Below are 12,904 nucleotides of genomic sequence, written 5' to 3'. Positions count from 1 at the left end.
CCCCATTATCCATCCATCTATCCATCTTTTTTATGTATTTCAAAGTAAATCAGAGATGAGTAAAATTCTCCCCTAAATAGTTTAGCATTCATATTGTGAAGGACAGTTTAATATTGGTTTCCTTTTTCTTCTTTTGAGGTAAATTTGCAATAAAATGCACAAATCTTGAGGTGGGTATGCTGAGTTTTGACAAATTCATGTGCCTGCGTAACCCACATCCCTATAAGATCCAGAGTCATCCCGGTGCCCCAGAAAGTTCCTGCACAGCCCTTCCAGATCTGTCCCTTCTCTAGCTCCCAGGGGTAACCACTGATCTGATTTTTTTTTCCCCACTAAAGATTAGTTTCTCCTCATCTAGAATTCCACATAAATGGAACCATAAAGTATGTACTCTTTTGATTGATTTTTTTTTTAACTCAGTAAAACATTCTTGAGACTCATCCATGCCGTTGTGTGGTTGCAAGTAGTTTGTTTCTTTTTATTGAGGAGTAGGATTCCATTGAGCAATTATGCCACAGTTTGTCTGGTCTCACATTGATGGATGCCTGGGCTGTGTCTAGTTTTTGGTCATATGAATAAGCTAGGAACAGAACTGCTGGGCTAGAAGGTAGGTCAGCATGTAGAATCTGCCATACCTCTTGCCAAATTGGTTTGGACCATTTTACATTCCTACCAACAATGTATGATGATGCCATTGCTGCCACTTTTCCAATAGTGGGTTTTGTCAGGCATTTTAATTTTAGCTATTCTGGTGTGTGTGTAGTGGTATCTCATGGTGTTTTAAACTTGTATTTTGCTGATGATTCATGATGTTAAGCACTTTTGTGTATGTTTATTGTTTACTTGTATATCTTTTTGTGATGTGTCTGTTCAAATCTTTTGCCTGGTTTTTTGGGTCTTTTTATTATTGAGTTATAGATGATCTTTATATATCCTGGATACCAGTCCCTTGCTAGATGTCTGTTTTACAAATATTGTCTCTACATGTGAAGCTTGCTTATTTATTTTTTTAATAATATCTTTGAGCAGAACCTCTTGACTTTGATGATGTCTGGCTTACTAATTACTTCTTTTATGGTTATTACTTTCTGTGACCTGTATAAGAAATCTTTGCCTTTCTCTAAGTTATAAAGATATTCTCCTGTGTTTTCCTCTAAAAACTTTACAATTCTAGCTTTTACATTTAGATTTGTGATCAAGCTGAAATTATGTATATGTATGATTTGAGAATTGATGAAGTTCAAGGGTTTGTTTTTTAAAAGTAGTTTCTAGGCTTTGTTTACATAGGAAGTGCCACACAACAAGGGTAAACAAATATGAGTCTAGCTGTTGGATTTTCTTTTTAAACAATTTACAAGTGTGCTGCTGGGTCAGACCACAGTAAACAGAACTTACCCATGGATGATACTTGCCCCAGTTCTTCTTGCATGCTTTCAGCAATCATGTCTTGAGTGCTCATCATGTGCCATGGACCGAGGCAATGGTACCCAAGACGTACGTGCCAGCCAGGAAGTCAAACTGAGCAGGGGGCTACAAGTGTGTGGTATGTGAATGGGAGGAAGAGCAGAGTGAACATGACCTGATCTAGGGGTCCGAGAAGGCCTCCTTGCAGGAGGGATTTTTGAGTTGAAACCTGAAAGAAGGGGGATGGGTAGGAGTAGGATTCCAAGCAGAGTGTTGCCAGAGTCTGGGGGTGGAGGGAAGAAGACAAGCAAAGTCAGAACAGCCCAGGGTGGCACCTGCCTTCCCCCACAGGATTGACTCTAAGAGCTGGAAAGAGAAGGTGCCTTGATGATTAGCATGTTCATTTCTGTGTCTCTCTCCGAGATTCAGTGGGGCCATCACCAAAATCCTTGCTCTGTATCTCCTAGGGATGCTCCGAACAACTGCACCTTCTTGAAGATCTAATTAATCTTCATCTTCTCTAATTAATATAAATGCGTCTTCTCTAATTAATATAAATATTTTTTTCACAGTAGGAACTCTTCTTTCTTTTGACTGCCAAGAAGGAAGAGACTGGCGGAACCCATGAGCTGCTTTCTGGTAGCCCCGAACACCTTCTTTGCTGCTCTCTCCAGGCCATCAGCTTCCAAGGGCTACTGGTTCTTGCTGACTTCTCTCCTGTCTGGTCAGCCCAATAGCTGCATGTCCTAGTAGAGATCCTCTCATTAGCACCTGCCATCCACAAGTTCCTCAGCCTCTCATTCTGCTGCACCAGAGTATCTGTCCCCAGAGCTGCTGAGCCTTGCCGCAGGAAGTCCCAATGTTGGGCCAGCTGGGCCTGTTTGGGCCCTCTTTTCAGCATCACCATTCCTGGAAGCAAGTCTGCACTCTTTTCTAGTTGCCCCTTCAACACACTCCCCAGAGTGCCCTGTGCATACCTTGAACCTCTCTTCCAGCTGCCATTCCCACCTCATCTGCTTTCTCTCTGTAGATGCTCTTATGCCCTGGGTCAAGGCCATCAGACTGATGTTGCTCAGATTCCCATCACTCTTCTCAAATTGTCTCTTTAACCCTATCCGCCTTCCCTCCTTAGTCATATCTCCTTTGCAGTCCAGGCTCTGGCTCCATTAATCGTCTTTGCTCATTGAGAAATCCGTATCTGCTAGTCTCTTTTACTTACAAAGATGATCTGAGGTCACTTGTTTTACCCACTACCCCAGGATGGTGAACACATAGTTTACAATTCTTGTGTACTCCCTAGGTAATTTTTTGAGCTCTTGTTCAACTTTTCTTGCTGCTTTTGCCAACAGATTTTTCAGCATGGTGATCTCTCTTCACCCACCCCTTTAGCAACATTAATTCCTTGGTTCCAGCCCAGCCACCCTACTAAAGCTGCTTTCTAGCCGCCAAATGAGATATCTTTTCTTGGCCCTCATGCCTTTGATTTTTCTGTGGCATTTAACTTAAAGTGTTTTCTTTATTTGACCTCTGTGACGCTAAATTTTCTTCCTTTTGTCAGTCACCACCCTTCCTCCCCAAAACTTCTTTCTCCTGCTTCCTAAATATGGTGTTCTTCAAGGTTTTGGCTTTGTTTTTATTCCTTTCTCTTCTCTTCTTGGCAATTTCATTTATATTTTTATGGCTTTGCTGTTCTTCCAGATGTCTTCCAAACATATGAATCCCACAATCATTTTCAATAGTCAATTTCCACCGGAATTCCCTTCCTCTCTCTTTCCTTCCCTTTTGTTGATTCATTCATTCATGTATTTATCACCCATCCCCACCTCCCTAACCCAGCACCCTTGACAGACATAGCTAATCAATCAAGATGATCTCTCTCACTAAATTTGGCTGTGACCTCAGAATCTTTTCAATGTGGCGCCCCTAGAGAGCCAGTGCTGATTGATACATCGGTTGCATCTATTCGCCATCTTTGTACTGGGTGGTCTTTAAGGTCGCTTGTTGTTCATCGCATATTTAAGGGTTTGGCTTTGCTTTCTGTTACCCAGGATCTGGTCCCCTGAAGGATTAGTCGCCACCAAAGGTTCTAGTTTATAATCCCTGCTCATTTCACTAGCACCATGGGCACCATATAAGCTGGAATTGTTCAGATTTCTCACGCTATTCTGATTCTTTAAAGGTCTGTATAGAAGAGGTAGGTAGCGAGTATGAGTCATCTTGTCTCAAGAATGGCATGACATATATCTATGAATGTTCAAAAATTCTTATTTTGCAGTTCATAAAAGTATTCCCACGTGTCCCTTTGCCTCTGGGCATATTACAAATACGAGGGAACAAATTTAGTAAATATTTAAAAAGTGTATAAACCACTGCAGGTAGATGCACATGTGCTTTAGGAAAAGCACTGGCTTACCCACCCGCAGAGGCTGGTCGGGTTGGCCTTGTGGGCTGTTCAGGGAGGAGACCGTTCCGGAGACATGGTCCTCCTCTGAGAAGATCCAGCCTCTACGATCTCAGAGTTTTTGTTATTCCAGACACCCTGGACTCTTTCTAAACCATCGGCATGAAATGACGACTTTCATGAGTTGAGGTTTGGTGATCCTTGGCATCTTCCCCTCTTCGACGCTAAGAGTGCATTTTCTGCTCTAAATGTATTCCTCCCTTGCATAGCAGCTGTGACAGGTCACAGACTCCCAACTATGGGGAAAAAGGAAAAACAGGCTGCAAATCCTTTAACAGTCTGAACTTTGAGTTTTAAATTGGATTGTAAATGGAAGTCAGTTACGTGGGAGGTGATATGGGGCCTGGGGTGGACGCTGCTGCTGACCAGCTGTGTGACCTTGGGCAGTGACTCAGCGCCTCTTGGCCTCAGTGTCCACATCTGTATGATGAAACAGTAGGGCTGGCTGCTCTCTAGGGTCTTTCTAGATCCATGTTCCGTATTCTTTTTCCTGGTTGTTACTCTTAGGATTTTATCTAACGATACTCTCTTGTTTAGACGGTAAAGAAAGTTCTGTGGAAAGATCAGAGTTTTAAAGCATTTGGAAGTCTATCTGTTTGTTGCTCTATATTAGAATAGTTTCAGGGTCCATGGGAAAAGAGAGAGTGTCTTGCCTTGGAAGACTCAGTGTGGCTAAGGGGACTAGGAAGGGACACGTTGAAGAAGTGCCTGTTAATTGGCTGTGCTCAGGTTTGTCAGACCAGCCAGGAAACAGAAATGATTGGGACAGGCTGACATCCCTTCAGGCCACATATGGCCATGATCAGGAGCACAGGCTTTAGAGTCAGGCAGATGACCTGGGGTTTGAGTCCTGGCTTCCTCACCCTCTGGCTATGTGAACTTGAGCGAGAGAACCTCTCCTAAGCCTCACATTCCATGTTTATAAATGAGATGATAAATGTGCTTTCCTCATACCACTGCTGTGAGGATTGAATGGGATAATATTTAAAACGCTTAGGGGCCGGCTCCGTGGCCGAGTGGTTAAGTTCGCGCGCTCTGCTGAGGCGGCCCAGGGTTTGGATCCTGGGCACGGACATGGCACCGCTCGTTGGGCCACGTTGAGGCGGCGTCCCACATCCCACAACTAGAAGGACGTGCAACTAAAATATACAACTGTGTACGGGGGCGGTTTGGGGAGATAAAGAAGAAAAAAAACCCCCAAAAAACGCTTAGCTCATATGGTGTATAGTAATTGCTCAGTAAACATAGCCTATTAATTACAGAGTGCTTGCCTTGGACTGGGCTAAGCATTTTACCTCCAGTATCTGATTTAATCCATATAATCATACTAAGCAGTAGAAGTTGTTATCTGCATATCACAGAGGAGGAAATCGAGGCTCAGAAAATTAAGGAACTCATTTTCTCAACATTACACAAGCAGTCAGTGGCAGAGTGAGGGTTTGAAACCAGATCTTCCTACCTCCAAAGTCCCTTTCTGCCACGCGCTCTGCCTCCTGGAGTGAAGGAGAGCCCCCTCACACCCGGCCCATGCCAGGCGAGGCTCAGCAGGGGATTCCGAAAGACCACAGGAGAGGCAGGACAAGCTGCTGAAATCCACAGATGCTGTTCTCCTTACAAACAGGTGAGGTTCTAAAAGACTACTGGAAGTTCATTTGTTTGAAAAGCCCAAAGTTATGCTGTACTAGCTACTTTCATGCTGCCTTTTGGTGGCAGGAAGAGTTACAACTTTTTTGTTCTGATGAATAGCTTTGTTTGCCACTGTGGACATTCTTAACCTGAAAGTTTATAAGTTAGAGGACTGTGCAAGGCATGCACAGAAGAGAAAGCATCCTCAGAGAGGTAGGGACATGACACCATGGGCAATCAGGAGAGTCACAGCCATAACAGGATGCAGTGGGACCACCAGTAGCTTCCTGGAGTGGTGGTGGTGGTAGTGGTGGATTCAACATGAGCCTTGAAGAAAGGGAAGCATTTTGGAAAAGTGGAAGTGGCAGGAAAGAGAGCAACTCCAAGATGCATAAAACTGAAACCCGGCTCTGTGTAGAGAGGAGAATGATGAAAACCTCCTTCAATTGATTGTTCATGTCTTTTAAATGTCGCTGATTGTGTCACATGAAAGCAAGTCAGAGAGTCCAAGAAAGAGACAAATTCCATATTAGCCAACAAAGATTTTTCTAGGCATCTTTGTCTTTCCTCCACTTGTAGAGAAAACTTCTAGCACTCGAGTGCTTGCAGTTCTTTTGTCTGTACTTTCAGATTCTAGACCGGCACTTTCCAACAGGGAAGCCACTGTCACATGTGGCTTTTGAGCCCTTGAAATGTGGTAGTCCTAATTGAGATGGGCTGTCAATGTAAAACGCATCCTGGATTTTAAAGATGTAGTAGGAAAGTAAAATATCTCTAATTTTTAATATTGATTACATGGTGAAATTATAATGTTTTGAACATATTGGGTTAAGTAAAATATTAAAATTGTACCTGTTTCTTTTTACCGTTTTAACATGGCTGCTAGAAAATTTAAAATGACATATGTGGCTCTCATTCACGGCTTGCATTCTATTTTTATCGGGTGGTGCTCTTTTAGAGGTACTTAACTCCAGAGTACTTAATTAAAGTTCTGTCATCTGTTCTAGGGTTCCTTGAGTCACAGATGGCTCTGAGTGAGGTGTGTGTCAGGAAATGTACATGGTCATGCTGGTGTGATAGAGACCCAGGTTCTGTCTATGGTTAGGTCATGTACATCATTCCCTGAGCTTCAGATTTTTCATCAACATGGTGAGGACATTGGGTCGTGTATTCTCCATGGCCCCTTTCAATTTTAAAATTCTATGATTTTAGTTTGGAGTCAACTGTTGAATTTTTCTGGGTTCCATTGGAAGGTCTATGTTACTCGATTTACCAAACATTATAAAAAGTTAGCATTATTTTCTTTCTTCCTCTGGTCCTTTAGCGAATCCTGCGTGGACAGATTTTAGAGGGTTCTGATGGACTGAAGAAACCTCCTCCCTCCCCTTTGCCTTCTCTTCCTATTGGCCCCATCTCAGCTTGTTTGTGCTCCTGAGTGAGGTGGCCAAGGCAGCTCCTAAACTGATATGAGTATCAGAGAACTTGAAGAGGTCTCATTTCTTTGGTTCATGACTGTCAAGCCTACATTTAAATACCCCAAGCGTGGTGATTCCACACACTTTCTTTAGGCACTAATTAGGCCCATACAAACAGAATCTCTCTCCTCCTTTTTGGATCTACTGATGTTTGAACAAATCAGTCATTTTCCTTTTCCTGAGGACTTGTCAATGTCTTTCTTTTAGCAGTTCATTCTCCTATAAACTGCGGACTGCCCATCCATCTATTAAATAAGCATATCAGTATTGGGCCAGCTTCCGGGACACAGAGCTGTCAGTCTTGGTCTTTATCCTCTTTAAGGAGGGGATGGGCAGACCAACAAGAAGGCATGGTGCTTGGCGTCTTGAGAGGAATGTTCGGGGCATTTGAGCACAGGTAAGGAGAGGCGACCCCATGAGCAGTCAGGCAATGAAACATTTGCTTTCAAATAAGAGTTTTTGAAATTTCAAAGTGAGACAAGGGTTTAGTTAACGAGCAACAAGTCAAATCAAATCTACCCTCTAAGTATATTTGTCAATATAATTTCATTTAATGGAATGTCGGTGTCTGGATGGAAGCTCGTTGCTGTACTGAAATCCCCTCTTGTGATACCAATCACAGTGTAGTATTTTCCTTTATATTTATTTTTCTTTTGGAATAAGTCTTTCCAGTGTGTTACATTTTTAAAAAGTAACAATATGGACAGGGAGTTATATAAAAGCAATATTTTACTGGTTAAAAAACAGGGGCTCTAGAGAAGGGAAATATTGCTAGATCTGTGGAGTCTGTTTTATTGCAAGCGCCTGAATCTGAGTTATTCTTAAAAAAAGTCTTGACTTTTCTCTCAGAGAGTGTGAGTGAATAAATATTTGCTGAGGTATTTCTGGTACTTCGTTGCTTTTGATTTGAGATTTGTTGGAATCTTAACATGATACGGTACTGATCGGCTCAGATTGAAATCTCAGAATTGGACTGATGGTGAGCACAGAAATGATAATTCCTATACTGTGGGAAATGGTTATTTTGTTTACTATGAAACACAACAATTTATCTCGAGGGAGCAGAAGATGAAAGCACTCATCAATTTATGTACCTATGATTAGGAGATACTTTGTATAAAATATAAACATCTTTGTATATTAAGTGCCAACAACGTACATTTTGAAAAAGGAACACTAAACTTTTATTGAGTGTATTTAACACCATGAAATTCAGATATTCATGCTATAGCAGTATATTCATGGGAGATTTCCTTGTAACTAATTAGATCTAAAGTGTTCCCCATGAACCAAGAGTACTTTTATAATAACAAGAATAAAAAGTAAATGTGACAAGTTTATATCATCATAAGGTTTGTCCAATGCACAAATCTACAAAGAAGAAAATAGAGATGTTTCTAAAGCAACTTTATATGCAATTCTACCCATATGAACAGTGCGAGGTTGATCATCTTCTCCAGGGGTTGGGGTTAGCGGAGACGTACACAGTAACAGTAAATGTTGGCAGCCACGTTTGCATAGAGGGTTGAACTTATTAACAACAGGAGTAGCCTGCTAGTTGTTGCCTGGAAAATAGCTTTAGATTGGAGCAGGGATAAATTCTCTGTTTCTCTCTCTCTCTCTGTTTCTCTCTCCCTCCCCCACGTGCTGCCCCAGAGAACTGTATATTTTAATTTCTGTAATTAAAATCAATTCAGCATAAAAAATTTAAAAATAATTCTGTTATCGGGGCTAGCCCAGTGGCGCAGCAGTTAAGTGCACACGTTCCGCTTCTTGGAGGCCTGGGGTTTGCTGGTTCGGATCCCGGGTGTGGACACGGCACCGCTTGACAAGCTATGCTGTGTAGGCATCCCACATATAAAGTAGAGGAAGATAGGCACGGATGTTAGCTCAGGGCCAGTCTTCCTGAGCAAAAAGAGGAGGATTGGCAGCAGGTGTTAGCTCAGGGCTAATCTTCCTCAAAAAAAAAAAAAAAAAATTATGTTATCACTTTGCCAATCCTCGGTACAACTAAACTGGAAATCACTAACAAGGAGTTTTGTTGATGAACTGGTGTCTGAAGACTAGTGATGCCCTAACTGGTTGGTAAGGATTGTAGGTGGACACACAAATAGTTGATACACTGCCTAGTTTTTGAGAGCTCAAGCAGCTGCCCTTTGTCCAGCTGTAAGTAGAATAATAAGGTTCATTTGTTATCGTGCGTGTAAAATGGAAAAGTTCACTATAAATCATAATGTCAAATTATTATCTATCCTATACCTGCATATTGAGGCATAAAGTTTATCCATTCATTTATATATTCAGTCATTTATTCAATAAATGTTTATTAAAAGCTACTGTGCATCAGGGAGGCTGTGAGGTGCCAGGGCTGAAGCACTGAGCAAGACAGAAAAGGTCCTGAGCTTGATAGATGAGACAGACGATCAACAAACATGCCAATTACAGATCACAATGAGTGATGAGGAAGGCATGCCCAATGGTGAGAGAAACTGTGTGGGAGGGAAGCGGGTCGTGGGGTGTAGTTTAGGTATAAGATAATCAGCGGAGGTCTTTCTAAGGAGGCGACAGTTGAGGTGAGACCTGAAAGAATAAATGAGCCAGATTTTCAATATGAAAGTGGTTTCATGAAGTTGGTGGAGTTTAGTACACTCAGAACTGAGGTGGTTCTGCTATGTGTGTGCTACTCTGTGTGCACTGAGGTTCCAAATTGACCAGGAACCAGTGAAGAGAGATACTTGCGCACAGCCTTGGAGCACCCTGGTAGGTCAGGTATCAAGCCCTTAATTGCTGAGTGATTGGGCGGCACAGGGAGGTCTCGGGAGGTTATAGGGGCAGCTGGGTTGGCACTCACAGGGCTCAGGGCCACAACCATTTACCTCCTATGGAGTGGAAGTATTTCGGTATTTAAAGAAGCAGTATGATATGTGTAGTGGCTGAACATCAGCCACACTTGTGTGTAATTTTATGAACGAGGAATTTTGATGACTAACCAATTGCAGTTATAGACCTTTTAAAAAATTCTGGCTATTTCACATAGGTTAGTAGAGAAAAGGAAGGGTTAAATTTCCACTTTCAATGCCAGCACTCATATGATTTTATGTCTGGGTCACATTTTGAGGAGGTAGCGTTATCAAACCGGATGTACTCTTCCTAAGAAGGTAAGCGACCTAACTTCATGTGTCTTTTATAGGCGGCATCACTGTCCACATCTCCCTACCAAGATTTACGATAAAACAGAGAAACCATGTCTTCTCTCCGAATACACCGAGAACTACCCTCTCTACCACTCTTACCTGCCCAGAGAGTCCTTCAAGCCCAGGTTGGAGTACCAGAAAGGGTCCATTCCAATGGAAGGCCTGACCACATCAAGGTGAGGGCAAGTAGTATAAATATAGGAACGTACAGCAGTAATGGAGTAATGTACAGTACTAACGTAGAGTATTAGTCAAATAATGCACAGTATTGCATTATCATGCACTATCAACATATGTTATTAATGCCTTAATGTTAATTTACTATATCTCTGAAAGAAAATTCTGCATTTATTAGCCTGTTCAGTTTTTTCCAACCTCCTCTTAAAGGATTCTTGCTTGCTGGGGGTGGGAGTGGGAAGACTAAATTGATCTACATAACAAAGGGTTGGAGGTTAAGTAAAGTAATGCAAGGATAGAAAGAGAGGAGCTGCTGCTGAAAAAGAAGTTTTGGGCTTTGGCACATCAGCTCCAGGTCAGCTTGGGTGGTGGTAGTGATGGTGGTAGTGGAGAGAAAGAGTGAGCTTTTTTGAAATTATGCTATAGATTTTGAATTGGAGTCCCCTTGAATGTCCATGAAGAATATGAACAAAGAATGTATTTCTTTCAAGATTGCTCTTGACTTCTAAGTACTGATTCTTTAGATCCAGGTCTGTGCAGAGACCGAACCACAGGGCTCAATGGATTAGGGCTGCAGAGGTATCTGGACTGAGGGGTCATTTTATGCTAAGTCATCATCTTAAATGATTTGGTTTAAGCACAATGTTTCTGGGTCCTGATTCATTAAAAAAATTGTATTTTATGCAACCTGTTTTTCAGCCTATGACTTATTAAACAATAGGCACTTTAAAGTTTCAGCTTCATTTTACCAAGAAAACCAGACTGTTAATTTCTGAGAGTCTAAAGACCACAAAAAGAGATGTGGACCATTCCTGAGCATTGCTTTTCCTTTTAAGAAACCATGGTCAATGCTATTGAAAAGTCTCAGCTTATTACGTATACATAGGAGATACGTAATTGGTAAGAAGGATAAGAGTAGTGTTGAAGAATAGTCTGCAAAATGGTCTCCTCATCTCCTTACACACAGTTTCCAGGAAATCAAGAGCGCCTTGTGAGATGTAAACTACAGGGCAGCTTCAGACGTTGTTATATAAGGGATATCTTTCCTGTCCTAGAAATAGAGAAAAGGATGCTGTGAGGGGTGGATGTTGAGGGATGCCCTTATTTGTTGCCCACAAACTTAAGAGAATGAGGGCAAACCCTCTCTCTGGGGCAGGAGCCCTGTCCTGTCACCCAGATCTGAGACCCCCAGATGGAACCCCACACACCCTCCCCCTTCCTGATAGTGCTTTGCAAAACAAAAACTTCCCCTCTGACCTGTCCTAAATTATCCTTGCCTTGTGTCACTTACAATAAACATATCACCCAGAAGTTCCCTCTGTCCTGCCAGAGCAACAATATTATTCATGTCAAGATGTGGCCAAAGTGGAGGAATGCAGACACTGAAAGAATTTCCAAAACAAGTTGTTAATGATCCTAAGGGCCTTAAAAAGAAAAAGTGGCAGCATCAAGGTTACCCATGAAGGGAAAAAAACAGAAATACTTCTCTCCTCTCCTTTCTTTCCTTCCCTGGAGAGAAAACTAAGGGGGAAATGAGCAGAGGGCATCTCTTCTCTTCCTCTGCTCCTCGGTTTCATCATTTCTCAGCCCTGTGCCTGCCATGCTAGGCACTACTTTTCAGAGACCAAGAACAAAACTATGTCCCTATCAGGCTCCTTTTTTTTTTTTTTTGGAGTTCAGGTGAGCTTTTATTGAGATAAATTAGCAAAAATCAAGATTTGACCAACCATTTTTTCTAAACGTTGTAAACTCAGCAGAGACTCTGGTCCATATACGTATACATACAATCAACTATTTCCTATCAGGAAAGGTAGAGAAGCATCATCTGGGTGCTCCACAGGAGACTTCTGGGGGAAGGGATGAGTCAGCCCTGTGTTTTCACTCACCTGTATCTGCATGGATTGTCACCTTCTGCCCTTGGAACCTTTATTATCAGAATGTCCCACTCACTTCCCTATCTAAAGTTTAATCCAGTATAGTTTTTGAGATTGGACGTGGGGCTGCCACCTGCTGAATGAAAAGTCATGTGGCCCAGGGCTTGGCTGGGTTTGGTGATTAAGACCAGACACAAAAAACACCTGGTTTCTGGAAAGGTTATCATCCCAGCACGAGGCATGATTACAGCTGCGCACAACTCTGACTGACTGTAAATCTTGGGGATTTACAGCAGGTGCTGTGAGGGGAATGCTCATGATTTCAGCCCTTCTTAGTATGAAACTGTTGCTTGCAGCCCTTGGTAATTCTCTCACATAGATTTTGCCTTTATTCAGATAGAACTGAGATCAATTAATGAATAAGAGGTTTGCACTTCATGCCTCATTTCCCCTTAGGCATGTCGCCTTGTGAAACACTTGGGCCCCATTTTGGGACGTTATTTTGTTAGCTAACTAGATCCCTAAAGATGGGCAAAGTTAATAGTCTCTGAAGAAAGAGGGGAGTATTCAGGATGCTGTTAGACCTTTATTCTAAAGGGAGTGGGATCACGGGTGGGGAGAAGTGGAGGCGCAGCGGGGAAGATGGAATTGGGTTCAGAGTTTGGCTGAAGGGCAGGGGCCAGGGAGTTGGCA

General features: G+C 42.3%; 1 protein-coding gene across 1 annotated transcript in view; it reads left to right on the top strand.

Moving 5' to 3' along the window:
- The window catches only part of SAXO1 (stabilizer of axonemal microtubules 1), an 80,022-nt gene that overhangs the window by 48,992 nt on the left and 18,126 nt on the right, over positions 1-12,904 (top strand). The window contains exon 2 of the mRNA XM_008530059.2: positions 10,157-10,336. Coding sequence (XP_008528281.1) covers positions 10,157-10,336 — 180 coding nt within the window. The remainder of the gene's footprint in view (positions 1-10,156; positions 10,337-12,904) is intronic.

This window comes from Equus przewalskii, chromosome 22, assembly GCF_037783145.1.
Source record: "Equus przewalskii isolate Varuska chromosome 22, EquPr2, whole genome shotgun sequence".
NCBI lineage: Eukaryota > Metazoa > Chordata > Mammalia > Perissodactyla > Equidae > Equus > Equus przewalskii.
The sequence above is the reverse complement of the archived record's forward strand: the minus strand, read 5'-3'. Positions and strand labels throughout refer to the sequence as shown.